At 43.9% G+C, this 27,685-nt stretch overlaps 1 protein-coding gene across 2 annotated transcripts; it reads left to right on the forward strand.

Annotated features, from left to right (window-relative positions):
* The first annotated feature begins 2,979 nt into the window (after positions 1 to 2,979).
* LOC138970856 (arylsulfatase B-like) lies at positions 2,980 to 27,216 on the forward strand. 2 transcript variants are annotated; one of them, XM_070343410.1, is made up of 14 exons: positions 2,980 to 3,309; positions 4,143 to 4,254; positions 10,386 to 10,437; positions 10,866 to 10,969; positions 11,934 to 12,040; positions 13,037 to 13,101; positions 14,652 to 14,753; positions 15,689 to 15,752; positions 18,587 to 18,684; positions 19,212 to 19,351; positions 22,159 to 22,217; positions 23,162 to 23,273; positions 23,953 to 24,098; positions 26,032 to 27,216. In XM_070343410.1, the coding sequence occupies exons 1-14, from the start codon at positions 3,189 to 3,191 to the stop codon at positions 26,202 to 26,204; spliced, it is 1,455 nt and encodes a 484-aa protein (XP_070199511.1). In that variant the 5' UTR covers positions 2,980 to 3,188; the 3' UTR covers positions 26,205 to 27,216. The 2 variants fall into 2 exon arrangements, with proteins under 2 accessions (XP_070199511.1, XP_070199513.1); XM_070343412.1 differs by lacking the exons at positions 2,980 to 3,309; positions 4,143 to 4,254; positions 10,386 to 10,437; positions 10,866 to 10,969 and adding an exon at positions 10,998 to 11,717.
* Positions 27,217 to 27,685: the final 469 nt, after the last annotated feature.

The raw sequence follows: 27,685 nt of genomic DNA on the forward strand, positions 1-27,685 counted from the left end.
GTCTGTCTGTGTCTGTGTGTCTGTCTGTATGTGTGCCTATGTGCCGCTGTGTGTGGTTGTGTGCGTGTGTGTGTGTGTGTGTGTATGTGGGTGTGTGAGTGTGTGTGTGTATGTGTGTGTGTGTGTATGTGGGTGTGTGAGTGGGTGTGTGTGTGTGTGTGTGTGTGTGTGTGTGTGTGTGTGTGTGGAGGGATGGGTGTGTGTGTGTGTGTGTGTGTCAGTAAGCAAGTCCGTGCACTTCGATTTTACGATTTTACAAAATTTGCTCCAACTTCACTGAATTGTAAGTCCTGATATTGATCGAATTAGGCAAATTGTGTAACACTTGGCACTCAAGTAAATACAACCAAGTTGAAATACGTACCTCGATTTACCCATACAAGTGTTTTTGTTGAAAGTAATACATGCAGCAATAATTCGCAGTAATGTAACAGTTACGCCCGCATACTTCTTGCAGTCTCTGCAAATTACTATCGCACTTAATGCACTATACTCGCAGGAAAAAAAATCATCCTGGTTAGGTTAACACGACTTTCCTTTCTCTTATCTGTTGACTCTTTAACTTTTTTTCCAACTGACAACATGACTTCCAGCCAAACGCACGACAACAGACCTGAAATCTCGGACTTGCGGTGTCCTTGCAATATAGATATTATGTTCAAACAGTTCGGGCCAACCTGTGTACCCTATGTGTACGGACATGATACCTCAACCGCAACTTGTTTCTTTGTTTCCTTATTCTGATGCTTATCAAAGCCCTATTCTCAGTTCCTGCACAAAACAATCTTGGCCTTGTCATAGAAATGCTTTCTCCTTCTTTCTTTTTGCTCAGCGCTATCAGTAAAATCTGGGCTACGAACTATGTCATCAACTGATGGTGTTTAGGCAAAACACGACAACAAGGCGAGCGTGTCCCGGTGTAACACCCCGTTCTGACCCAAACCTGGAAGTGTCCCCTGGGGGATGCTTCGGTAACCCAAACTGTACCCGGCAGACCATTTGGTGTCAATACTTTTTTGTCCCCCACGCGTGCTGCATTTGTAGCACACTGTATCTCTACCCTCTATCTCTATCTGTATCCTCCATCTCTATCTGTATCCTCCATCTCTATTAGTATCATCTATCTCTATCTGTATCCTCCATCTCTATTAGTATCATCTATCTCTATCTGTATCCTCCATCTCTATTAGTATCATCTATCTCTATCTGTATCCTCCATCTCTATCTGTATCCTCCATCTCTATCTGTATCCTCCATCTCTATTAGTATCATCTATCTCTATCTGTATCCTCCATCTCTATTAGTATCATCTATCTCTATCTGTATCCTCCATCTCTATCTGTATCCTCCATCTCTATCTGTATCCTCCATCTCTATTAGTATCATCTATCTCTATCTGTATCCTCCATCTCTATCTGTATCCTCCATCTCTATTAGTATCCTCTATCTCTATCTGTATCCTCCATCTCTATCTGTATCCTCCATCTCTATTAGTATCCTCTATCTCTATCTGTATCCTCCATCTCTATTAGTATCCTCCATCTCTATCTGTATCCTCCATCTCTATTAGTATCATCTATCTCTATCTGTATCCTCCATCTCTATTAGTATCCTCCATCTCTATCTGTATCCTCCATCTCTATTAGTATCATCTATCTCTATCTGTATCCTCCATCTCTATTAGTATCCTCTATCTCTATCTGTATCCTCCATCTCTATCTGTATCCTCCATCTCTATCTGTATCCTCCATCTCTATCTGTATCCTCCATCTCTATCTGTATCCTCCATCTCTATTAGTATCATCTATCTCTATCTGTATCCTCCATCTCTATCTGTATCCTCCATCTCTATTAGTATCCTCTATCTCTATCTGTATCCTCCATCTCTATCTGTATCCTCCATCTCTATCTGTATCCTCCATCTCTATCTGTATCCTCCATCTCTATCTGTATCCTCCATCTCTATTAGTATCATCTATCTCTATCTGTATCCTCCATCTCTATATGTATCCTCCATCTCTATTAGTATCCTCTATCTCTATCTGTATCCTCCATCTCTATCTGTATCCTCCATCTCTATTAGTATCCTCTATCTCTATCTGTATCCTCCATCTCTATTAGTATCCTCCATCTCTATCTGTATCCTCCATCTCTATTAGTATCATCTATCTCTATCTGTATCCTCCATCTCTATTAGTATCATCTATCTCTATCTGTATCCTCCATCTCTATCTGTATCCTCCATCTCTATTAGTATCATCTATCTCTATCTGCATCCTCCATCTCTATCTGTATCCTCCATCTCTATTAGTATCATCTATCTCTATCTGTATCCTCCATCTCTATTAGTATCCTCCATCTCTATTAGTATCATCTATCTCTATCTGCATCCTCCATCTCTATCTGTATCCTCCATCTCTATTAGTATCATCTATCTCTATCTGTATCCTCCATCTCTATCTGTATCCTCCATCTCTATTAGTATCATCTATCTCTATCTGTATCCTCCATCTCTATCTGTATCCTCCATCTCTATTAGTATCATCTATCTCTATCTGTAACCTCTATCTCTATCTGTATCCTCTATTCTCCCCCTATTCTTTGCCCCTCCTACCCCCATCCCTCTACCTTTGCCCTATCCCTCTCCTCCTACCCTCCCCCATAATCATCCTATCATATCCCCCTATCCTATCCGCCGTACCTATGCCCCTCCTCCTATCCTCCTCTACCCCGCCCCCCCCCCCCCACACACACACACACGTAGGAGCGGGGGGGGGGGGGGGTCGAAACTGTCCCCCTGTGAACCGACTGGTGATACAAAATGCTCCCCGGGGGACGCTTCAGTTACCTTAACTGTCCCCCGGGGGGACACTTCCAGGTGGGGGTAAGGACGGGGCGTTACACCGGAATCAATCTGACTGCAATTGTAATAAAAGGTCGCATTCCACACTGGCATAGTCACAACTTATCGTTGGGAACGATGCAATCCCCGAAAGTAGAAAGTAAAGTAAGTCCATAAGAGAGGATCCAAGGAAAATCTCATTCCAAGTTATTTCGAGCCGAAGTCAGTTTGAAGTTTAACTGATTCAAATTGACGTTGACCTGAAGAAACCGGGTAAACCGCTAGCGCCGTCACGAGAAGCTTGTCGCCCTGCAGAGTGAGTTTGCTGAATAACGTGTGAGTGGCCATGTGGATGACGGCATCATGTGTGGGGCGGGTGGTGATGACGTTGTTGATGGTGGTGACAGTGACGGCTGCTGACGTCACCAAGCCGCCAAACATCATCTTTGTCGTTGCTGATGACCTCGGTAAGTGCTGACCACAGGAGCTTGTATCAAATCGCCGGTCGATCATTATTTACAGTCTACTACTACTATATACTACTACTATATACTACAATAAATAGTAGTAGTAAGGAGACTGTAATAAGGAGTAAATAATGATCGACCGGCGATTTGATACAAGCTCCTGTGGTGCTGACACTGTGAAGTGTAACTGCTAACGTTAGTGACTCACATTTTGTAGTTGTGGAAAGGTCAGCGATGTTGATGGCACACTCTTTCTCGCCGTCTCAGATCTGGCCAGGCTTTTTCATGGGACAAGACCATCCCTCCACTTGGACATTTACCAAAAATCAACACCGGGACTACTTGTTTCATCCCACGTAAGCCTGGACAGATCTGAGGCGATGTGCCGAACTCTTTACACGGGAAGGTGTGTGCCTTTAACATGCAGGAACTGTTTTGCTGCTTCCCATTAAAGGAATTCGTCCCAGTTTTTTCGTGTGTTCGTTCCAAGTACGTTGAAGGAAAGGAATAGACGTTTCTTCTCCTTTTTCGTTTTTATCACCATCATCATCATCATCATCATCATCATCATCATCATCATCATTATCATCATCATCATCCGTGGTGGTCGTGATATTAATAGTAGTAGTAGTAGTAGTCAAGCAGTAGCAGTAGTAGTAGTAGTAGCAAAACTGTAATTGTCGATGTCTAGCTATCCTGCACTGACAGTGTGTCTTGAGCTGTGAGCAGATGCCTCATGGCATAATGAAAGACTGAAAACTGACAAAGGACCTACGACATTTGCTAATGCACATTTTGAAATGTGTTCTTCACTCACTGCACTGATTTGCCAGGTTGGAACGACGTAGGCTGGCACAACCCCAGCATGCTGACTCCCAACCTCAACCGTTACGCCGCCCAGGGAGTCATCCTCAACTCCTCTTACGTCCAGTACTTCTGCTCGCCGTGAGTCACATTCCAGGCGCTGAGTTTAAAGTACAAGTGTGTAAAACCAAATCTTAAAGTGGAAAATACGTGACAGGGTTCTTCGTCATCTACTGCCCATTTTGTGCATGGGGCATTTTACATCCCCCTATCTTAGCAGCTTTAATAACAGCATTAATCAACGGTTGTTGTATTGTTTTCATTGTTTGTTTTATTCTGCGTTTTGGTTTGTTTATCATGTAGGCATTTCTGGAATTGTACTTCAGATATTAAAAAAAGCATAACTAATACACGCGAGCACAAAAAGGAATAGCGTCGTACTGTATCGCCCCTCGCGTTCCGCAGAGAGTTAGCAGCTCCAAATTTAAAGATTCACAGGACTGTTCGCAATTGATTTACCTTACCTAAACTCGCCTTTCTTTGCCTTACCTTGCCTTACCTTACCTTACCTTACCTTACCTTACCTCACCTTACCTTACCTTACCTTACCTTAACTTACCTTACAATACCTCACCTTACCTTACCTTAACTTACCTTATGTTACACGACACTTGAGATTGCCACAAGTTCTCAAATGCCGTATAGTTGTGTTCTTTTATTCTACGTCGCCCGTCTTCGCAGCAGCAGAAAACAACTCGTCAAATTGAGTTCGAGGATTTATTCAGCATTCAATACATACAACTGCACAATTAGCAGAACTCAAATAGAAGCTTTTTTTAACATTCAAATCGCGCTGGCATATATAGTAAATACTCAATCTCGAGAATATTCCAGACCGAACATGAAACAACTACATTATACGAGCCGTGCATGGACTAAACTAGCGACATTCTCTGTGACGTACATCAAAAGGTGCCGACGCCCTTAATCCGATCGAACGCCACGAACTCACACTAAATCAGCATGGTAAACAACTTGTTTTGACAGGACTAGAAAGTTCACCTGCATTCTCGTCCAAGCATAAATATTGTGTTTACAAAATATAATATCGGTACTTTCCCACAAAGTAAAAATAAGTCAACTACATGCAACACACAAAACTGAACCAAAGCTCAGCAACGGTAGCGTTTCCTAACATTACCCCCAACACCAGAAGAAATTTACCTAATTTCTTTCAATCATTGAAACGCTACCTGTACACATGTTATGTATACATAACAGATTGAAATCCAGGTATGTACATTAGTCTGTTGGAGAATGAACACAGTTTTACTCACATACTCGGCTGAGAAAATCTGCTCCAACATTGTCTGAACCTTTGATCGATTCCACTCGCATATCAAAGTTCTGCAAGTACATCACCCACCTCATGATACGATTATTCACAACTTTGCAGAGTTCAGATAGGTGAGGGGTTTGTGATCAGTCTGAAGCACGAATTTCACCCCTTGGAGGTAGAGTTCAAATTTCTTGATTCCCCACACGATGGCTAAACACTCTTTCTCCATGGTCGAGTAGTTCTTCTCGGCTCCTGACAGCTTCTTGCTGGCATAGCTGACCGGAAACGGTTTACCTCCATGCTCTTGCATCAGCATGGCGCCGATCCCTTCGTCCGATGCGTCTGTACGCAAGATGAACTCTTTGGCAGTATCAGGAAGGCGTAGCACCGGGTCTCGTGACATCAGGTCGCGCACGGTCTGGTATGCCTTCTCCTGAGCTGGTCCCCAGAGTATTCGGTTGGGGCATCCTTTTCGGGTCATGTCCGACAAAGGCGCCGTTATGGCGGCGAAGTTTGGAATGAACTCTCTGTAGTACCCAGCCAATCCAAGGAAGGATCGCACCTGCTTCTTGGTTTCAGGACGTGGCGCATTGAGGATCTTGGTGACGTTTTCCAACAAAAGCCCCTTTTGACCTTCCTTCAGTGAATGACCTATGAAGTCAACGTTGTCGGTCCCCAAAATGCACTTGCTGGGTCTCACGGTCAGATTAGCTTTTGTCAGGCGGGAAAACAATTCCCTCAAAGTCTCCAGATGCTCCGCAAAGGTCTCCGTGTGGACTAGCAGATCATCCCAGTAGTACACAACATTCTTCATTCCTTTGAGCATTTTTCGCATTCCCCTCTTCAGGGTAGCACCACTGTTCACCATGCCAAAAGGCATCCGCAGGCACTCATACGTTCCGTCTGGAGTTGCAAAGGCGGTCTTTGGTATGTCCTCTTCGCGCACAGGAATCTGCCAATATCCCTTGCTGAGATCGATCTTTGAGAAGATCTTACTGCCAGTCAACCGTCGGAACAGATCAGCCGCCGTCGGCATTGGTTCAGGGTCAAACACGGTGATCTTATTCACTTTCCTGAAGTCAATGCATACCCTGTTTGTACCGTCTTTCTTCTTGACAACAACAACGGGAGATGAGTAAGGGGATGATGACTCACGGATGACCCCCATCTTCAACATGTTGTCGATGTCCTTCTTCAAGGATTCCCGAGCCTGAAACGGGATAGGGTATGGTTTTGAGCGAACAGGAACGTCAGATGTGAGGTGGACTTCATGTTCGACCAAGGACGTAGAGCCTGGAACATCAGAGAACCTATGGGTGAAGTCGCCCATAAAATCATGCAGCTCCTTCTGCTGATCTTCTGTCAGGTCAGGTCCTAACTTGACGTCATCCACTCCCTCTTTCTTGTGGAGGTCTCCCAACTCCAGTAGTTCCTCGCCGTCGAACTCGTCTAGTTCGGCTGGTTCTTCCACACTTGCTGCGACCTGTACTGCTTCCGGAGGTCTCTCCACATACAGTTTCAGGAGGTTAGCGTGGTAGATCTTGGACTTCTTGCCGACATTCACCTTGTAGTCGTTGATCCCTACCACGGCCTCAACCTCGTATGGGCCTTTCCACTGCATCAGTAGTTTGTTGTGATCAGTGGGAAGCAGTATCAGCACTTTGTTACCTGGTGTAAACTTCCTGTTTACGGCTTTGCGGTCGTAGTAGTGCTTTCCGCTATCCTGAGACTTTCTCAAGTTTTCTCTCGCAATCTCGAGAGTCTCCTCCAGTTTCTCTCGCAACTCGGAACACGTACTGGTAACTGTTCTTCACTTCAGGTGTGTCCACATCTTTCGTCCACAATTCCTTTAGTATTTGCATCGGACCTCTCACGGTCCGCCCGTACATCAGCTCGAACGGGGAGAATCCAGTGGACTCTTGTGGCACCTCCCTGTATGCAAACAGCAAGGCATTGATGTAGCGATGCCACTGCCTTGGCTGCTCACTGCATAGTTTCTTCAGCGTGGACTTCAACGTCGCATTGAATTTTTCTACCAGCCCATTGCACATCGGGTGATAGGGTGTCGTAGTCAAGTGACGAATGCTCAGCAGCCTGTTGACCTCTTCCATGCATTCAGAGACAAACTGTGTCCCCAGGTCTGTGAGGATCTCTTCAGGAACCCCAATTCTGCTGAAAATGTCCACAAGTGCCTCGGCAACAGTCTCGGTGTCAATTTTCTTCAGAGGCACGGCTTCTGGGTACCTGGTTGCATAGTCTACCAGGGTCAGTACCCAACGATGACCCGCTTCACTTGGCGGTTTTATCTCGCCGATGAGGTCAATGGCCACCCTCTTGAAAGGTCGGTCGATCAAAGGCATCTTCTGCAACGGCACTTTCGGGACCCTTCCTCGAGGTATGGTTTTCTGGCAAATATCGCACGATCGGCAGAATCGAGTCACATCTGCATGCAGTCCTGGCCAGTAAAACGCAGCCTGGATTCTGTCCGATGTCTTCTTGACACCCAGGTGACCTCCCATAATAGAGTTGTGGGCCACCTCCATCACCTGGCGCCTAAGTGGTTGAGGCACCAGAACTTGACGTAATGGCTTCCCACCGTTGACTCTCGGGTGCTGGAACACCCTGTACAGAATCTTGGCCTTCACTTCAAATTGCACAGTGCCTTCGCCCTTAGTCATCTCCTTGACAGGACGACTCCTGTACTTTGTTAAGGTCGAATCAGCTTCCTGTAGCTGAATCAGCTGATCCCTGTCCACGACAGCAGTTGCAGAACTGTTGGTGACCCTGAGTGGCGTAGTTGTTTTGTCCTTCTTCGCCTGGGCTCTGGTCGTCACAGCGCTTACAACCTGCGGCTGGTCGCGGCGATGCACAGTTGCTCTGTCATCTCGTAACAGTTCGCTGATATCTTCATTCGCGAATGGCAGTGGGTCTTCCTCCTCAACAGCAGGCTGAGCTGCGCCCATTCTCCATTCGACATCAGGGTCATCAGGACGTCTCGCACCCCCAATGTTCCCAATTAATAGATCGTACAAGGGCTTCTTCAGGCAGACGGCCTCAACTTCTCCGGTGAAGTATGGAGTATCGATCTGGTCCTTCCCGTCACTGAATGCTGGAAGTTTCGATGCCCTGTGTAGCATTTGCTGCTGGTTATCTCTTTGGCGTGGTGCCTCGTGCTCATTTTGAACACGCACCATTTCTGTCTGAAGCTCTAAGCGCTTCGTCTCAATTTTTATTTGGAGCTCTAAGCGTTTCAGCTCAATTTTCCTTTCTTCACGCTGTGCTTCTCTTTCTCTTTCTTCACGCTCACGCTGCGCTTGTCGTTCTTCACGCTCACGCTGCGCTTGTCTTTCTTCACGATGCGCTTGTCTTTCTTTTTCTTCTCGCTCACGCTGCGCTTGTCTTTCTTTTTCTTCTCGCTCACGCTGCGCTTGTCTTTCTTCACGCTGCGCCAGCAGTCGTGTCTGGGACTCGACGAACTCCGTCAACTGCTTGCCTTTTAGTCCCAGTTCAATTCCTTTTGCCCAGAACTCAGCCATTCTGGTCTTTTCCGGTGCGTTCGTCTGTATTCTTTCACAGCCCCGAACGTAGACGAATGTAGTCTTCTAAAAGAACACAGTCTCTACTGCACCTCCGATGCTTCTCTCGTCGCTGTTCACCTTCGTAGACGCAGGCTGCCACCCTCCTCGTCTAGCGTGACGGCGCACTCTGCTCACGATACGTACACGACGTACCTCAGTCGTATTTCGTAGTATTAATGCACTAGCTCCGCGACGAAGTCCGTCTCGTCCAAACGGCAGCTAACCTCTGTAATCCCGATACACTCCGGCGTCGCTCACCGTACCGAGCTGCGGCGATTACCAAACTCTTCACCAGTCACACCGAATCCACGGTTCCGTAGTCTCAATACTGATCCCTCAGGATACACCCGATTGATGGCTACCTCCTGTGACTGTCTTGACTGTCTTTGTTGCTGGAAAACCCTTGGCGTTAAACGTAGATCCTTGGCTTGGCCCCCAATTGTTACACGACACTTGAGATTGCCACAAGTTCTCAAATGCCGTATAGTTGTGTTCTTTTATTCTACGTCGCCCGTCTTCGCAGCAGCAGAAAACAACTCGTCAAATTGAGTTCGAGGATTTATTCAGCATTCAATACATACAACTGCACAATTAGCAGAACTCAAATAGAAGCTTTTTTTAACATTCAAATCGCGCTGGCATATATAGTAAATACTCAATCTCGAGAATATTCCAGACCGAACATGAAACAACTACATTATACGAGCCGTGCATGGACTAAACTAGCGACATTCTCTGTGACGTACATCAAAAGGTGCCGACGCCCTTAATCCGATCGAACGCCACGAACTCACACTAAATCAGCATGGTAAACAACTTGTTTTGACAGGACTAGAAAGTTCACCTGCATTCTCGTCCAAGCATAAATATTGTGTTTACAAAATATAATATCGGTACTTTCCCACAAAGTAAAAATAAGTCAACTACATGCAACACACAAAACTGAACCAAAGCTCAGCAACGGTAGCGTTTCCTAACACCTTACCTTACAATACCTCACCTTACCTTACCTTACCTTACCTTACCTTACCTTACCTTACCTTACAATACCTCACCTCACCTCACCTCATTTTGCCTTGCCTTGCCTTGCCTTGCCTTGCCTTGCCTAACCTTACCCTGCCTTTCCTTTCCTTGCCTTGCCTGGCCTTGCCTGGTCTTACCTTACTTTACCTTAACTTACCTTAACTTACCTCACCTCACCTCACCTCACCTAACCTAACCTTACCTTACCTTACCTTACCTTACCTTACCTTACAATACCTCACCTCACCTCACCTCACCTCACCTCATTTTACCTTACCCAGAATGCAACAATATCCTTGAGAGGAAAGTCTACACCTGTGTTGTTTGTTCAGCTCTAGGAACTGCTTCATGACGGGCTACTATCCATACCACACGGGTCTGCAGGTGAGGCAACAGCTAACACGTCATGATCACAACAGTAACACGCTACTCTCTACTGTCAACAGTGTACGGCTTGTAAAGTTTAACAAAAGATGCATTCTTATGTAAACCATCTTGTCAATCACCATACATCCGCCCAGGCTTTTGTGTGAGGAAACTGTTTGCTTAGACGCACATTAAAAACAAATCAACAGCCTGGCTGCTTTTTTTGCAATGCGTGATTTTTTTTCTAAATCAATTTCATAGCTGATAGTAGTGTCAATCTTAAAATGTAATCCCGCAAAAATGTCAACTCTGGGCAGGATGCATCCAGGTTGTGGATTGTTGGTATGTGTCCATATGGAAGATGCTCTTATCCAACTCAAAACTCTGGACATGTCTATGACGGAGTCTATGTACTCACTGCAGCGCTGGCACCTCCTCGCTTTCAGCACCTCGTCATCATGCCCGGTCAGCCTCGCTACGTGCCGGCCAACTTCACCATGCTGCCCGCGCTGCTCAAACAGGCTGGCTACCAGACACACATTGTGGGCAAGTAAGTCACTTCACCATGCTGCATGCACTGCTCAAACAGGCTGGCTACCAGACACACATTGTGGGCAAGTACGTCACTTCACCATGCTGCCTGCACTGCTCAAACAGGCTGGCTACCAGACACACATTGTGGGCAAGTAAGTCACTTCACCATGCTGCCTGCACTGCTCAAACAGGCTGGCTACCAGACACACATTGTGGGCAAGTAAGTCACTTCACCATGCTGCCTGCACTGCTCAAACAGGCTGGCTACCAGACACACATTGTGGGCAAGTACGTCACTTCACCATGCTGCCTGCACTGCTCAAACAGGCTGGCTACCAGACACACATTGTGGGCAAGTAAGTCACTTCACCATGCTGCCTGCACTGCTCAAACAGGCTGGCTACCAGACACACATTGTGGGCAAGTAAGTCACTTCACCATGCTGCCTGCACTGCTCAAACAGGCTGGCTACCAGACACACATTGTGGGCAAGTACGTCACTTCACCATGCTGCATGCACTGCTCAAACAGGCTGGCTACCAGACACACATTGTGGGCAAGTAAGTCACTTCACCATGCTGCATGCACTGCTCAAACAGGCTGGCTACCAGACACACATTGTGGGCAAGTACGTCACTTCACCATGCTGCATGCACTGCTCAAACAGGCTGGCTACCAGACACACATTGTGGGCAAGTACGTCACTTCACCATGCTGCCTGCACTGCTCAAACAGGCTGGCTACCAGACACACATTGTGGGCAAGTACGTCACTTCACTTTGCTGTCGGTTATTCTGTTTTCCCTCCAAGGTTGAGAGCAGTCCCACCAACCTATTACGTTTCTGTCTCTGTATTTTACCTATATGTCTTTTCAAGATGCATATTGATAAAACCAGAGTAGCCATAACCCAACAGCAGCAGATGTAAAGTCATTTTGGATGAAAACGAAATGGGTGACAAGGTGAATGACACTGTTTTAGGTGGCACCTGGGGATGTGTAACTGGGAGTACACCCCGACCTACCGTGGTTTTGACAGCTTCTACGGCTACTACAATGCGTATGAAGACTACTACACACACGCGGCAAGTAAGTAGTACATACTGTATATATCTTACTTCAGCAGTTAAGCAGTATTCACCGTGTCTTTTACTTCAGCAATTAAGAACTCTTACTTCGGCAACATGTCCACGGAATGATGACCTTCAGACATAAACCAAGTAAGGTTGACCCTCAACCTCTTCACATTTAAAGGTCACAATGGTGTCAGATCCACACTAGCATAGTAAGAACTGATCGTTGTGAACGATGGAATCCCCGAAAAAATTCTGTTAACAGTAAGTTCAGATCCACAAATTAAAAATAATTATTTGCTTGAATGTTTATGAAACTAGAGCGCCAGATAATTTCCAAGCCATATTATGTATGATGAAGGTATACTTAAGAGCATTCGCTTTTCTTGTTCCTATAAGTTTGACTGCCATGCTTTTCTTTCTTTGGTGATGCTTCGCGATTAGAGGTTTCTGCTTCCGACTCGTGTCTACTTTCAACTAGCTGTCATATAGTCCGGTTTCAAAGCTGGTACGAAGAAGTTATGTCATATCATTTTAAAATGTAAATCATGGCAACCACATGAGTGTGCAAGTTTCAAAGCAAAAGTGGTCGTTTCAGATTGTCGTTGATCTACTGTAGACAATATCTACTCAAAATGTGTTGTATTACATACTTTTACAGTATGCTAACAAAGGGACCTACTGATAAACTAACTGGCAAAGCATCAATCAACCAAGATTCAGGCAAAGAGTGTGTTTGTGTGTGTGTGTGTGTATGTGTGTGTGTGTGGGGGGGGGTGCTGGTATTCAGTCTTTTTGAAATTTTAAATGCAAAATACATGCGTTTATTTAACCATGCATGTGTTAAATGTTGTTTGATGTGTGTGTATTGCATGTTTGCATTCATGACTATAATGAATGGCATGTTTATTTTTGTGTTTTGTATTTTTGAATGACTATGATGAACGGGATGTTTATTTGTGTGTATTACATGTTTGCATGACCATTATGTGTTGGATGTTTATTTTTGCAGATGGTGGATACGACTTTCGTGACGACACGTCTGTGTTCCGCGACCCAAGCAATGAATACTTCAATGTAACAGTATAGGAAACTTATTTTATTACAACAAAGTTACATCAGTAAACTGAAGTTGGATTCAAAAACATATATATAGATACTAGAGGAATACCCGGCTTCGCCGGGTGGATCGCGAGACAGAGTAGCGGTTCGCCGGCTTAGAGCACGTGTTGAAAATTTTCATCCACCAGTTTGTGCCCGGGGTCCACCTGAATATGCCCACCAAATTTGATGCAGCATATTTACGATATCACAAACAGAACTGTACAATCCACAGGTGTTGACTTGCGAGCTATAAATAGCTCACAACTTCTAAGGCGAACAACTCTGCAGAGTCTGCTGTGAAGGGCGACGGTAGTCTCCCTGTCACACCCGCCCCCGTTTGAATGAACTTTGTCCTCAAAGTTCGGAACCATGGACCCGCCAAGCTTAGGTCCCTCCCAGATTCGTGGAATGGGAACAGCACGAAAATGATTCAGTGGCCATAATGCCATTCCTGAACATATCATGTCGAGTCCGATCCCTGTCGACGACGCCGAATGTAACCGAGTGCCGAAACACCACAATCACCTTTGGAGGCGAAGTCCACTCAAAAGGATTGAGAAATTTAGAGCTTATCTCTAAGCCCTTTAAAAACTGTTATCTCTCTCTCTCTCTCTCTCTCTCTCTCTCTCTCTCTCTCTCTCTCTCTCTCTCTCTCTCTCTCTCTCTCTCTCTCTCTCTCTCTCTCTCTCTCTCAGTGATGCCGTGGGAGATGAAATTGTATACGGCCAGTAGATTGCAGCTATTTCGGCGCATATATACCTTTCGCGGCCTATTATTCCAAGTCACTCGGGTATAGGTAGACAATTATTAACTGTGCCTAAGCAATTTTGCCACGAAAGACCCTTTTGTCAATCGTAGGATCTTTAACGTGCACACCCAATGTAGTGTACACGGGGGGGGGGGGGGGGTGGGGTTTCGGACACCGAAGAGAGTCTGCACACAACGTTGACTCTGTGATATAAATTTCCGCCGAACCTGGGATCGAACTCACGCTGACAGCGGCCAACTGAATACAAATCCAGCGCGCTACCAACTGAGCTATATCCCCGCTATATGTTACGGTGTTTGGTTGAATCTGACCGGGAGATGTGTTCTTGCCACCTTTACAATTTTGTGCGGAAATAGGCACGGGTACATATTTGGTTTTATCACAGTGAGAGCCGGGTGGAGCCGGAGACGTTATAGACTTTCTAGTTCTTAATCTGTCGTTGCAATATACTTAATAATTATGGTGTGTGTCGTTGCAGTATACTTAATACTGTGGTTTAAATTTGCCGTTGCAGTGTACTTAAAACTGTGATGTATCGTTGCAGTATACTTAATACTGTGGTTTGTCGTTGCAGTGTACTTAATACTGTGGTGTGTCGTTGCAGTATACTTAAAACTGTGGTTTGTCGTTGCAGTATATTTAAAACTGTGGTTTGTCGTTGCAGTGTACTTAATACTGTGGTGTGTCGTTGCAGTATACTTAATACTGTGGTGTGTCGTTGCAGTATACTTAATACTGTGGTGTGTCGTTGCAGTACCTGTTGACAGAGCGAACAGTGCAGCTGGTGGAGAAGCTGGACACCAGCACCCCGCTCTTCCTCTACCTGCCCTACCACCTGTGTCACGGTCCGCTACAGGTGAGCCATTAGTTTTAGAAGAGTTGTGCTCGACTCCCGCTGAGAATTTGCCGCATTACGCCTTCAAATAGCTCGTGAGACACGTGTCCGTATGTAGTAAAAGCTGTCTTTTTGCACCTCTCAATGAGATAAGTCTGTGAGCGAGTTTTAGCGTCAACTAAGGTGACTCGAGTCGAACCGGAGGTCGCAAAAACTCGGTCCGGTACGACTGGAGTGACGTCACCGGTTAACCAACTTTCAACCTTGCTTCCTGCGTAGGGTCTCTCCAGTTCCAAGATGGCTGCCAAGGCGAGGTGAGAAACTTCTGCAAATATTTTTTGACAAAGTTACGGATTGTGAGAAGATATTTGTTGTAAATCACTTAGCCTTTCAAAAATTAAGGATACTGGGTTGGATACTGTCTTGGTTTTAATGCATTTTATTTTAGCAGTGATGTTTATTTTGGGAAGAAATGAGGTCAACAGGAGTTTGGGTGCGATTTCGGCTCAAATGTACTTTAGCGCCCTGAACTTTTACCCGGCTGTTTTGCGCTCGATTTTCACGCTCACTTCTTCATTGACGTTCGAATCGATAGTTCGATGTTTTGGCATTACACTCACATCAACAATAAAACAGTACTGCTTGTTCATCATCGTCGTCCATCAACTCTCCACAACAGTAAATCCGTAACGCGCTTGTCGCCATCTTGTTGCAAGGGACGCGACTGGACACAACCCAACAGCGTTTCCGCGAAGAAAAAAACCAGACATGCGCAGTGACCCTACCGTAGCTCAACCCTGTTCCTCGCGAAAACTCGCTCAAGGTCACACTGAGGGGCGGGGGAAAGGGTGGGGGTGTTGGGTGGGGGGTCCCTGTAAAATCTTGCAAAGGGATTGTAATGTCGGGCGAAGCAGGAGAATGCAGTGAGCTTTGTTTTCTGTTTCTGTTTTTGGCAGGTACCGGCAAAGTACGAGAACATGTACAGCGACATACAGAACTCATCGCGGAGGATCTACTGTGGTGAGGTCTCTTATCTCTTGTGCTTTACAGACAGTACCTCTGAACAGCTGATCTAATCAGACTGAGAGAAAAGTGTGTTAAAGCTTGGCAGTGTTTCCACGCCCGTCAAAGCGATACGGCTTGTGTGCAACTGAACTGTGCGGGTATGCATCTGCTGTTGTTGCCGCTGCTGATGCTGCTGCTGCTGCTGATGATGATGATGATGATGATGATGATGATGATGATGATGATGATGAAGGGACTTACTGACATTTGTTAACCCGTCATTTGTAAAAATGTAAAAACATTTTACAAATTACGTCGAACCTAAAACCGCGATTTGTACAAATGTAAAAATGTAAAAATATCGCATTCCACAAAGTAGTACATGCCTTTTATGATTATTAATATTTGTTGTTTAGAGCCTCTATGCTGGGTGGTGGGGGGTGGTTTGGCCCCGATAGATAAAATATTACGATTTTTAGCATAACAAAGAAAACAAACCCGAATTTCCCAGCGATGGGACAATAAAGTAATGGGAAAAAAATGAAACAAATCTAATAGATCCCTTGACTTTGGGGTAGCGCGACTCTGTTGCTGCTAGCTTTCCACTGGGAGAAAGCGACCCGAATTTCCCAGCGATGGGACAGTTAAGTAATGAAAAAAAAATTTTTTTTAATAGATCCCTTGACTTTGGGGTAGCGCGACTCTGTTGCTGCTAGCTTTCCACTGGGAGGAAGCGACCCGAATTTCCCAGCGATGGGACAATAAAGTAATGATTTTTGGGTACCGCGACTCTGTTGCTGCTAACTTTCCACTGGGAGGAAGCGACCCGAATTTCCCAGCGATGGGACAATAAAGTAAAGAACAAGTCGCGTAAGGCGAAAATACAACATTTAGTCAAGTAGCTGTCGAACTCACAGAATGAAACTGAACGCAATGCAACGCAGCAAGACCGCATACTCGTAGCATCGTCAGTCACCCGCTCACGGCAAAGACAGTGAAATTGACAAGAAGAGCGGGGTAGCAGTTGCGCTCAGAAGGATAGCACGCTTTTCTGTACCTCTCTTCGTTTTAACTTTCTGAGCGTGTTTTTAATCCAAACATATCATATCTATATGTTTTTGGAATCAGGAACCGACAAGGAATAAGATGAAAGTGTTTTTAAATTGATTTCGAAAATTTAATTTTCATATTAATTTTTATATATTTAATTTTCAGAGCGTGTTTTTAATCCAAATATAACATATTTATATGTTTTTGGAATCAGCAAATGATGGAGAATAAGATGAATGTAAATTTGGATCGTTTTTAAAAAAAAATATTTTTTTTACAATTTTCAGATTTTTAATGACCAAAGTCATTAATTAATTTTTAAGCCACCAAGCTGAAATGCAATACCGAAGTCCGGGCTTCGTCGAACATTACTTGACCAAAATTTCAACCAATTTGGTTGAAAAATGAGGGCGTGACAGTGCCGCCTCAACTTTCACGAAAAGCCGGATATGACGTCATCAAAGACATTTATCCAAAAAATGAAAAAAACGTATGGGGATATCATACCCAGGAACTCTCATGTCAAATTTCATAAAGATCGGTCCAGTAGTTTAGTCTGAATCGCTCTACACACACACACAGACAGACACACACACACACACACACACACACACACACACACACACACACACACACACACACACACACACACACACACACACGCACATACACCACGACCCTCGTCTCGATTCCCCCCTCTACGTTAAAACATTTAGTCAAAACTTGACTAAATGTAAAAACAAGTCGCGTAAGGCGAAAATACAACATTTAGTCAAGTAGCTGTCGAACTCACAGAATGAAACTGAACGCAATGCCATTTTTCAGCAAGACCGTATACTCCGTAGCATCGTCAGTCCACCGCTCATGGCAAAGGCAGTGAAATTGACAAGAAGAGCGGGGTAGTAGTTGCGCTAAGAAGGATAGCACGCTTTTCTGTACCTCTCTTTGTTTTAACTTTCTGAGCGTGTTTTTAATCCAAACATATCATATCTATATGTTTTTGGAATCAGGAACCGACAAGGAATAAGATGAAAGTGTTTTTAAATTGATTTCGACAATTTAATTTTGATAATAATTTTTATATTTTTAATTTTCAGAGCTTGTTTTTAATCCAAATATAACATATTTATATGTTTTTGGAATCAGAAGATGATGGAGAATAAGATGAACGTAAATTTGGATCGTTTTATAATTTTTTATTTTTTTTTACAATTTTCAGATTTTTAATGACCAAAGTCATTAATTAATTTTTAAGCCACCAAGCTGAAATGCAATACCGAAGTCCGGGCTTCGTCGAAGATTACTTGACCAAAAGTTCAACCAATTTGGTTGAAAAATGAGGGCGTGACAGTGCCGCCTCAACTTTCACGAAAAGCCGGATATGACATCATCAAAGACATTTATCAAAAAAATGAAAAAAACGTTCGGGGATTTCATACCCAGGAACTCTCATGTCAAATTTCATAAAGATCGGTCCAGTAGTTTAGTCTGAATCGCTCTACACACACACACAGACAGACACACACACACACGCACGCACATACACCACGACCCTCGTCTCGATTCCCCCCTCTACGTTAAAACATTTAGTCAAAACTTGACTAAATGTAAAAATGGAAAAAAATCTAATAGATCCCTTGACTTTGGAGATGACAAGAAAATATCGGGCGCATTTACGTGATTTGTGAAACATTTTTAAAATGTTTTACAATTTTTACAAATCACGGGTTAACACCAGTGCTATATATGTCAACACGTTATATTGGTAATCATGGTAAGATTTGTTCCGCTTCCACCAGGTATGGTTTCAATGATGGACGAGTCGTTCGGTAACATCACTCAGGCCTTGGACAGCCGGGGACTGCTGGACAACACGCTGCTCGTCTTCACCACTGACGTCAGTCCTCGCCACAACTTACATTCCTTGTCATACAAATCGTTGCTTTTGGTCATTATTGAAGCCATCACAAGGGGCTTAAAGCTGTGATAGCGATTTTTGCCATCCTACAATTAACTGACCCAGTTATTGACTATCGTCAAAGACAGTAGTAGGCGGGTCCTCATTTTAGCTAGCATTCACTGAGCCAGAGACACATTCGATCGGGAGTCTTTTCCACCTCCCAGGTAAATTATATCGACTCTCTACCCGAATGATGCCCTTAATACTCACTAACGCCTTCTGGCGAAAAAAACCACTTAGTAATATGGACGGGATCCAGAACTGTTTGCGCCGGAAAGTATCCCAGCAACTCATTTTTTCCGACGACATGCGAAGAATGAAAGCGTTTTGCTATAAGCAGTTACTCTCCTCGGAGCTGGACTTACGCCACTTACAAGGGCGTGGGACCGATCTAAATAATATGAAACGACAAACAGCAAAAGGTGCAGTTTTTCTTTTTATACTGATTAATTTCTTCTGTTCAGAATGGCGGACCAGTGCAGTACGGCGCCAACAACTGGCCGCTACGAGGGGGGAAGGGCACGTTCTGGGAGGGAGGTACTCGGGGCGTTGCCTTTGTCTGGAGCAAGAACCTTTTGTCTCGCACTGGCTACACCAACAACGAGTAAGATTCTAGTTAACAAGGAATGAATACTGAAGTGTTAGGAAAGCGGTGTGGCGAGTAAGATCGAGCTATACAAGGAATGAATACTGAAGTGTAAGGAAAGCGGTGTGGCGAGTAAGATCGAGCTAACAAGGAATGAATACTGAAGTGTTAGGAAAGCGGTGGGGCGAGTAAGATCGAGCTACTTGATTGGATGTTTCGATGCCTTTTTTTTAAAATTTCTTGCCAATTCCAATTTAAGGTCACCAAACCAGTACAAAAAAGATCTTTTGAACACGGTACTTCTAACCACAACTGATTGTAAAGGTGTGTGACTGTAAAAGGAAAGACACTTTTATCTTAATCATGGAAGAATAACACAGCTAAGCATATGTCGCACTAAAAGCGACTCCAAACGAACAAGGCTTATTCTGGACAGAACATTTTGACTGCACGAAAGCAGGAACCAGAATCATCCACAACGGTCTTATTCGACCGATACTTACTAAATCAGTGTCTCATTTTAAACGTCAGTTGGTCGGTTCTCACTCTTCATCGCAAAGGTGGGTACTCAAAAGGTCACTTGAGAGACGTATTGCGACTTATTAGGGAGGTTTAGATATTGCGTTACGTACCCCGACCTCACCTATCCCTATCGAGATAAGTCACGCAGAGGAAAGTTGTAAAAACTGCTCGTTAGATACCACGTCACCTATCAAAGTAGGGCAAAACTCCAAAACTCGTGCTTTAAAAAATCGTGGACAGCGCGCTAAAGTCTGCAACAATACCCAGTGTTGAAACTGCTGCTGTCATTGTGTCGGTGTCGCTATGTGCTGCACGTGGAAGTTATGTTCCACTGACCCAGATCATACCGAGTGTCAACCAGCAGGTAAAGTCAATGATTTTTTTTTTTTTAAGGAAACAGAAAAGAAAAGTAGGGCAATCGAACTTCGAGCGTTGTTTTGTGTTCGTTCTGGGTCACTGGCCACCACGGTTTCACCCCCTGTTTATAAGGGTGTGTGTTAGTGTGTAAGTGGGCGTCGTTGTGTTTCTGACTGTCATGTGCATGTGCGAATGTGTGTATGTGTGTATATGTGTGTGTGTTTGTATGTCTGTCTGCTTGTCTGTCTGTCTGTCTGTGTAAATGGCGACACCATGTGTGTGCGTGTGTGTGTGTGTGTGTGTGTGTGTGTGTGTGTGTGTGTGTGTCTGTCTGTCTGTCTGTGTGTGTGTTTGTGGGTGTGCGTGTGTGCGTGCGTACGCGCATGCCTTTATGTGTGTACCCAAACCTAGCCTTCAATTCAAATGAATTGGACGGAACATTACTTTATGGTCGTTTACAAAGTCTTCATGAAACAAAACATTCTTGCTAGGCAGTTTTACTAACCAAAACTAAACAACACCCACCCACCCCCCCCACCACACACACATGATACACGTGTGCATTGGGTTACCAAGCAGACTTGATCTGTTCATGGGAAAAGGTTACTGTTATGCTGAATTTTCAGTCTTTTTAAACATACGCTTCCTGGGAGTATTTTGGTCGAGATGACATTTCTAAATTTAGCTTGGGTCGTCCTTGCGTGCTTCATGGTTTGCTGTGATATCGCAGAGCCGTTGGAACGGGTCACCCGATTTATTTAATTTTAGTCAAGCAACCACACAACTAAAAAATGTGGTTTATGCGCCAGGATATAGGAAAATGCTGTAAGAGGAGGTCTCATACTTTATTTGAATGGTTCATATTTAGATTTTAAAGTAATATGAGATACGTTGCCTTCACGTATAAAAACTGTTTTATACGTGATCACGCCCGTATCAGAAGCACGCAGAGCGATCGACAGTGGGAATACCCGCAGTGATAGGGGTGTAGTATGCACGTAACGTGGTATCTAACGCTCAAAAGTTGTCAAAAAGAAGGTCACAGTATTCACGTATTATCGAGACACCGACACATTTGCACTAAAATCCATTCTAGGGGAGCTTTTCCATTATATTTTCTACCGTAGGGATTGAATTCATTCCACTGAACAGATTTAACTACAAAATACATTTGAACGAGCGGTATTTTGCTTTCTGTGTCTGCTTTTCGAAGTGAATCGAGGCGAGCACACTGAATAGGCCCACAGAAGGATACGCGACGTAAGTCTCAGCGCCTTGTCGTTCGTGGGGTCATGCTCTTGACACATCGGCGACTACGATGTATACAAACCAGAATTATGAAATATGGACTGAAGCGTGAAGGAAAGATTCCAGAAAATATTGAGCATCCTTACACCCTTCTCGGATGGTTGGACTTGATAAAATCTGACATACGTTGCGCTGACGTATGGAAGGGTTTGCTACGTGAACACGTACCTAATCACCACACGCAGCGCGACCCGCATGTGAGATAGGTGTCCTGGTAGGTGACGTAGCTGATAGGGACGCAGTTTCTAAACCGGCCTCCCTATTGTTAATTTTCGTGCGTCACGGATAAAAAAAAGATTAAAAAAGTAACGTGAAGGATTTCTTTGGGGAACGTGTATCATCATTGCCAATACAAAGCAATCTCCAGAACTTGGACCAAAAGGGGTTTTTGAAGTAGATAAATAAAAATTAATTTAAAAAAATGAACCCAAAAAAGACTTAGCTAGCTCAGCAAGGCCGCGTTGCTTCTTCAATCTCAAGCTGGCGAGAGAAAATTATTAAAAATATAAATGAAAAACAACAAAACTTGATTCTTTTTTTTAAACATACGTCAAGGGCTGACAGCTGGTATAACCCAGTAAAAATATAGGTCAAGATCCAGTGATACACACATTGACGCCATTTTCTTTTGCCCTTAGGATGATGCACGCTGTGGACTGGTATCCCACAATCCTTCACATGGCGGGGCTACAGCCGGGTATGTTGTGCCCTATTACATTGTTCGCCGGCTTCAGTCTGCCAGTCGGTCATGAGAGAGAGAGAGAGAGAGAGAGAGAGAGAGAGAGAGAGGTCAGAATTGTTTAATAGCTTAGGCAATATGCCAATTGCAAGTGGTGCTGGCTTTGGGGAAGGGTCTTCGAACACTCAAAATCGAAACCGACCCGAAAGTGCATGTACACAAAATAACACGAATGAGAGTGGCCATTCAAACTGACATTCCAGCATGTCAGACGTGTCGCGCTCTGAATGAGGCTTAGATGTGTCCGTTCAATGCCCATAGTCTTTCACAATAAACACAATTTCAGGTTCGATCGCAAAACGTTATATTTTATTAACGGGATCAAGTCAATTAGTGTCTTCTGTCTTGCTTCACTGACCTACCGTAGATGATGCTGCGGTATCTTTCATCTTTCCACTGGTCTCCACGAAGCAAGCTGCTGCTTGAAGCCCAGTTCCTCTGGAATCATGTTCCTGGAACCCTTCTTGATGAACCAGAATGTTACTCCTACGTCGTTGTTTGCAGTCGGTGGGTTGGACACACGAACTAGATCGTCCATCTTGAAAATATACAGCGGTTGTTTTGCGTTGTCATTAGTCACAATCCTGTGATGTGTGTTGTAGCCTACCTGCGCCTGTCCCGTAGACGACGTTGCAAAGGCCTGTCTATGATTGCCCCAGTATATTCTTTAACTATGTCAAAGAGAGAGACGGAGAGAGAGAGATATAGAGTGTGTGTGTGTGTGTGTGTGTGTGCCACGGTGTGTGTGTGTGTGTGTGTGTGTGTGTTAGTGTGTGTGTGTGTGTGCCGTGTGACCAGTGGGAAATATTGTGTAGTGTTAACACTTGCAGAGCAGACAGCAGTATATGCGGTGTGAACCAGTGGAACATGTTGTGTAGCCATGGTACTGTTAACTCTTGCAGGCAGCAGTATAGACGGGGTGAACCAGTGGGACATGCTGAGTAACAACGGACCCAGTCAACGTGACGAGTTTGTCTACAACATTGACACCATCCCGAACAGTACAGCCATCAGGTAAAACACTGTGAACCCTGTTCTGCTTGCGTCATGTTATCGATGTTTTACTTGAAACACTTCCCCAGAACACAAAAAAGCAGCACCTGATTCTGATGATATTGCTTCCACCAGAACCAGATGTTGTTTGTTTGTTTGTTTCTTTGTTTATTTTATTTTTTGTTCTGGATCTGCTGGCAACCGGCGAAGTGTTTCGAGTAAACATCCACAAGGGCACCGAAGCGTTGCGTTGAGAATGCATTGAATTTTGTATTGTATTGTAGTGTAAGCCTATTGTATTGTACATTATTGTATTGTATTGTATTGTATTGCATTGCATTGCATTGCATTGCATTGCATTGCATTACATTACATTACATTGCATTGTATTTTAACATATTGGTTTGCATTGCATTGCACTGTATTGTAATGTATTGTATTCTATCGTATTGCTTTGTATTGTTTTGTGTTGTTTTGTGTTGTGTTGTATTGTATTGTATTGTATTGCATTACATTGCACTATATTGTAATGTATTGTATTCTATCGTATTGCTTTGTATTGTTTAGTGTTGTGTTGTGTTGTGTTGTGTTGTGTTGTATTGTATTGTATTGTATTGTATTGTATTGTATTGTATTGCATTACATTACATTGCACTATATTGTAATGTATTGTATCGTATTGCTTTGTGTTGTATTGTAGGTACAAGGACTACAAGCTGCTGACGGGAAACCCTGGTCAGTTCAACGACTGGTACCCCGTGCCACAGTCAGTGTCCAGTGCCAACCTGACCAGTACGGACACTCAGGGACGGGTGGAGTGGAAACCTCAGCTCTACAACATTAGAAGTGAGTAAACCACAAGCGAGATATACTGCGAACGTTCCAAAATCAAGAGATGTTCCAATAACTAATCATTCTTGTTACTGTGTTTATGGTGGGTTTGTGTGTGTGTGTGTGTGTGCTTTTTTTAAGTAAGCGGTGAAACTGGAGCCGTACTTGATCGTGTGAATTGTTCGACACGAAATGCTTTGTATTCTGGTGACGGTTAAATACAAGGATGATAATCACAAAAGAAGAAACATCTGTGTCAAAAGATGAGGGTAGAATAGCATTTCTGTTTCTAACCTATTCATGGCATTACAAGGCATCAAAAGTAACTACTTTAATTTCAAACTTGAAAAAAAATGTAGCAAAGTAACTACTGCAAGTTTTCTGAAATTATAAATGCTCAGACATCTCAGGAAGCCAGTAGAAATAGAAAAAGACATATGTCATAGGTATCTTTATATATAGCGGGTGTTCCGGGAATCTGCATTTGGGAGCTCGAGCGGGCGGAATTGGGCGCCGTGGGGGAACAAGGGCTGGTATCAATACCAGAGGGATTTTTGTTAATTGGTATCTTCTTCATGTATATCGATTCTTCACGCCGTTCCTCCACTATTGAATTTTTCCCAGGGTTAAGGCAATTGTTCAGGCAATAATTAACATGTCTGAAAGAAAAAATATTACTGACACTAATTTCGACGCTTGAAGTGGCGAGCAGCGGTGAATTTTGCAGGAAGTTCCGACCAAGTCACAAGAAGCGATCTGGGGGTTCTTACTTACTCCTGAGTTTAATTACTCTTGAGCTCAAGCATTTGACTGCTTTCTGCGCCGAGTGGGATTGTATTCCAAATTACTTTTTCAAGTAACACTTATGCCAGTGTGCAAAATGAATTCTCCAATAAATCTCATTTTACACTGTTAGCAGCAAGGCTGTTGACATTGAGTGTGTGTCCGATTGGAAGGATGGTCTTATTACGTGTGACATTGAGTGTGTGTCCGATTGGAAGGATGGTCTTATTACGTGTGACATTGAGTGTGTGTCCGATTGGAAGGATGGTCTTATTACGTGTGACATTGAGTGTGTGTCCGATTGGAAGGATGGTCTTATTACGTGTGACATTGAGTGTGTGTCCGATTGGAAGGATGGTCTTATTACGTGTGACATTGAGTGTGTGTCCGATTGGAAGGATGGTCTTATTACGTGTGACATTGAGTGTGTGTCCGATTGGAAGGATGGTCTTATTACGTGTGACATTGAGTGTGTGTCCGATTGGAAGGATGGTCTTATTACGTGTGACATTGAGTGTGTGTCCGATTGGAAGGATGGTCTTATTACGTGTGACATTGAGTGTGTGTCCGATTGGAAGGATGGTCTTATTACGTGTGACATTGAGTGTGTGTCCGATTGGAAGGATGGTCTTATTACGTGTGACATTGAGTGTGTGTCCGATTGGAAGGATGGTCTTATTACGTGTGACATTGAGTGTGTGTCCGATTGGAAGGATGGTCTTATTACGTGTGACATTGAGTGTGTGTCCGATTGGAAGGATGGTCTTATTACGTGTGACATTGAGTGTGTGTCCGATTGGAAGGATGGTCTTATTACGTGTGACATTGAGTGTGTGTCCGATTGGAAGGATGGTCTTATTACGTGTGACATTGAGTGTGTGTCCGATTGGAAGGATGGTCTTATTACGTGTGACATTGAGTGTGTGTCCGATTGGAAGGATGGTCTTATTACGTGTGACATTGAGTGTGTGTCCGATTGGAAGGATGGTCTTATTACGTGTGACATTGAGTGTGTGTCCGATTGGAAGGATGGTCTTATTACGTGTGACATTGAGTGTGTGTCCGATTGGAAGGATGGTCTTATTACGTGTGACATTCTGGGCAGATCTGAGATGATGTACATGAGAAGGAAGGTAATTTAAGTACAATGTTCATGACGTCACAGATGACCCCGAGGAGCGTCACGACCTGGCGGAGTCTGACCACCAGACGCTGCAGATGATGCTGGGGAGACTGCAGGACTGGATCAAGTCCGGTGTGACCCCACAGAACGCCCAAGTGGACCCCAGGGGTGACCCCAAGAGGTGGGGCGGGGTCTGGACCCCGGGGTGGTGTTGACACGTGCTTCAGACTTCAGACTTCATCTCTCTAAATCTTGTGTTGAGCAATCCGAAAACAGAAATCATTCTAATAAACCACATATGACAAAAAGGTGTCCAGATGTATTACCTCTCTCTCTCTCTCTCTCTCTCTCTCTCTCTCTCTCTCTCTCTCTCTCTCTCTCTCTCTCTCTCTCTCTCTCTCTCTCTCTCTCTCTCGCTCCCCCCCTCTCTCTCTCTTTACTCTCTCTATCGTCGCTCGGCTAAACTCATCGTAAAGGATAATGCCCCAACAGATATGAAATTAAAAATGCTTAACTTTCTTCCACTGGAAAAGCATCTCAAGTTAAACAAAGCCATTTTCATGCATACATTGTATTACGGTAAAGTGCCGATTTACATTACATCATTATTTAATAAAGCTACCGACAGATATGGGTCGGTCAACTTGATCCCACCGATTCCACGAATTGACCTTTATAAGACCAGTCTTGCTTTTTCGGGTACATCAGTTTGGAATTCACTTCCATCATCCTTTAAGCACTTAAAGTCACTAAAAAGTTTTTAAAAATGTGTCAAAAAACACTTAATGTCTGAGTAGTGTAACGCGTTTTGATTTACCACACTTATTACGCCAAAGATATGCTGTGCATTGTATATTCTGAACATATTTTTGTTGTACTATTGCTACATGTTCGATTGCTACCAGCTTGTACTTATAATTACTTGCATAGTATGCATTTTATTTTATGAATAACCACATATGTATGCTCTTCATGCCTCATCATCATCATCATCATCATCATCATCATCATCGTCGTCGTCATCTTTATCATCACGTGCTGAAGTTTTCTGACCTCCTTTTGTTGGTAAACTTTTTAACTTTTTAATTTTTCAATTTTATCATTGTGTGTCTGTGCGTCCCAAGGACAGATTGTAAGAAAAGGCGTAGCCTTAAATCTTAATCCTTGTTAAATAAAGTTCAATTCAATTCAATTCAATTCAATTATCTCTCTCTCTCTCTCTCTCTCTCTCTCTCTCTCTCTCTCTCTCTCTCAGTCTCTCTCTCTCTCTCTCTCTTAAATCTTAATCCTTGTTAAATAAAGTTCAATTCAATTCAATTCTCTCTCTCTGAAATCTATCCTACTTCTTTTAAATCATCGTCTCTGTTTTTCTCTCTCTCTCTCTCTCTCTCTCTCTCTCTCTCTCTCTCTCTCTCTCTCTCTCTCTCTCTCTCTCTCTCTCTCTCTCTCTCTCTCTCTCTCTCTCTCTCTCTCTCTCTCTCTCTCTCTCTCTCTCTCTCTCTTACAGTCTAGTCTGAATGAAGTCAACAGTTGGTGTAACCAAAATTTTATGATAGTGCACCCAGGAAAGACAAAAAGCATGATTATTACAACAAGACAAAAACACCAGTCACGACCTCTTAAGTTAAATCTTTCTCTAGAATCACAACCTGTTCAGCATGCTAGCAGGTAACGGAACATCGTGTTTTGGGTGTGA

Source organism: Littorina saxatilis, linkage group LG7 (genome assembly GCF_037325665.1).
Source record: "Littorina saxatilis isolate snail1 linkage group LG7, US_GU_Lsax_2.0, whole genome shotgun sequence".
Lineage (NCBI taxonomy): Eukaryota > Metazoa > Mollusca > Gastropoda > Littorinimorpha > Littorinidae > Littorina > Littorina saxatilis.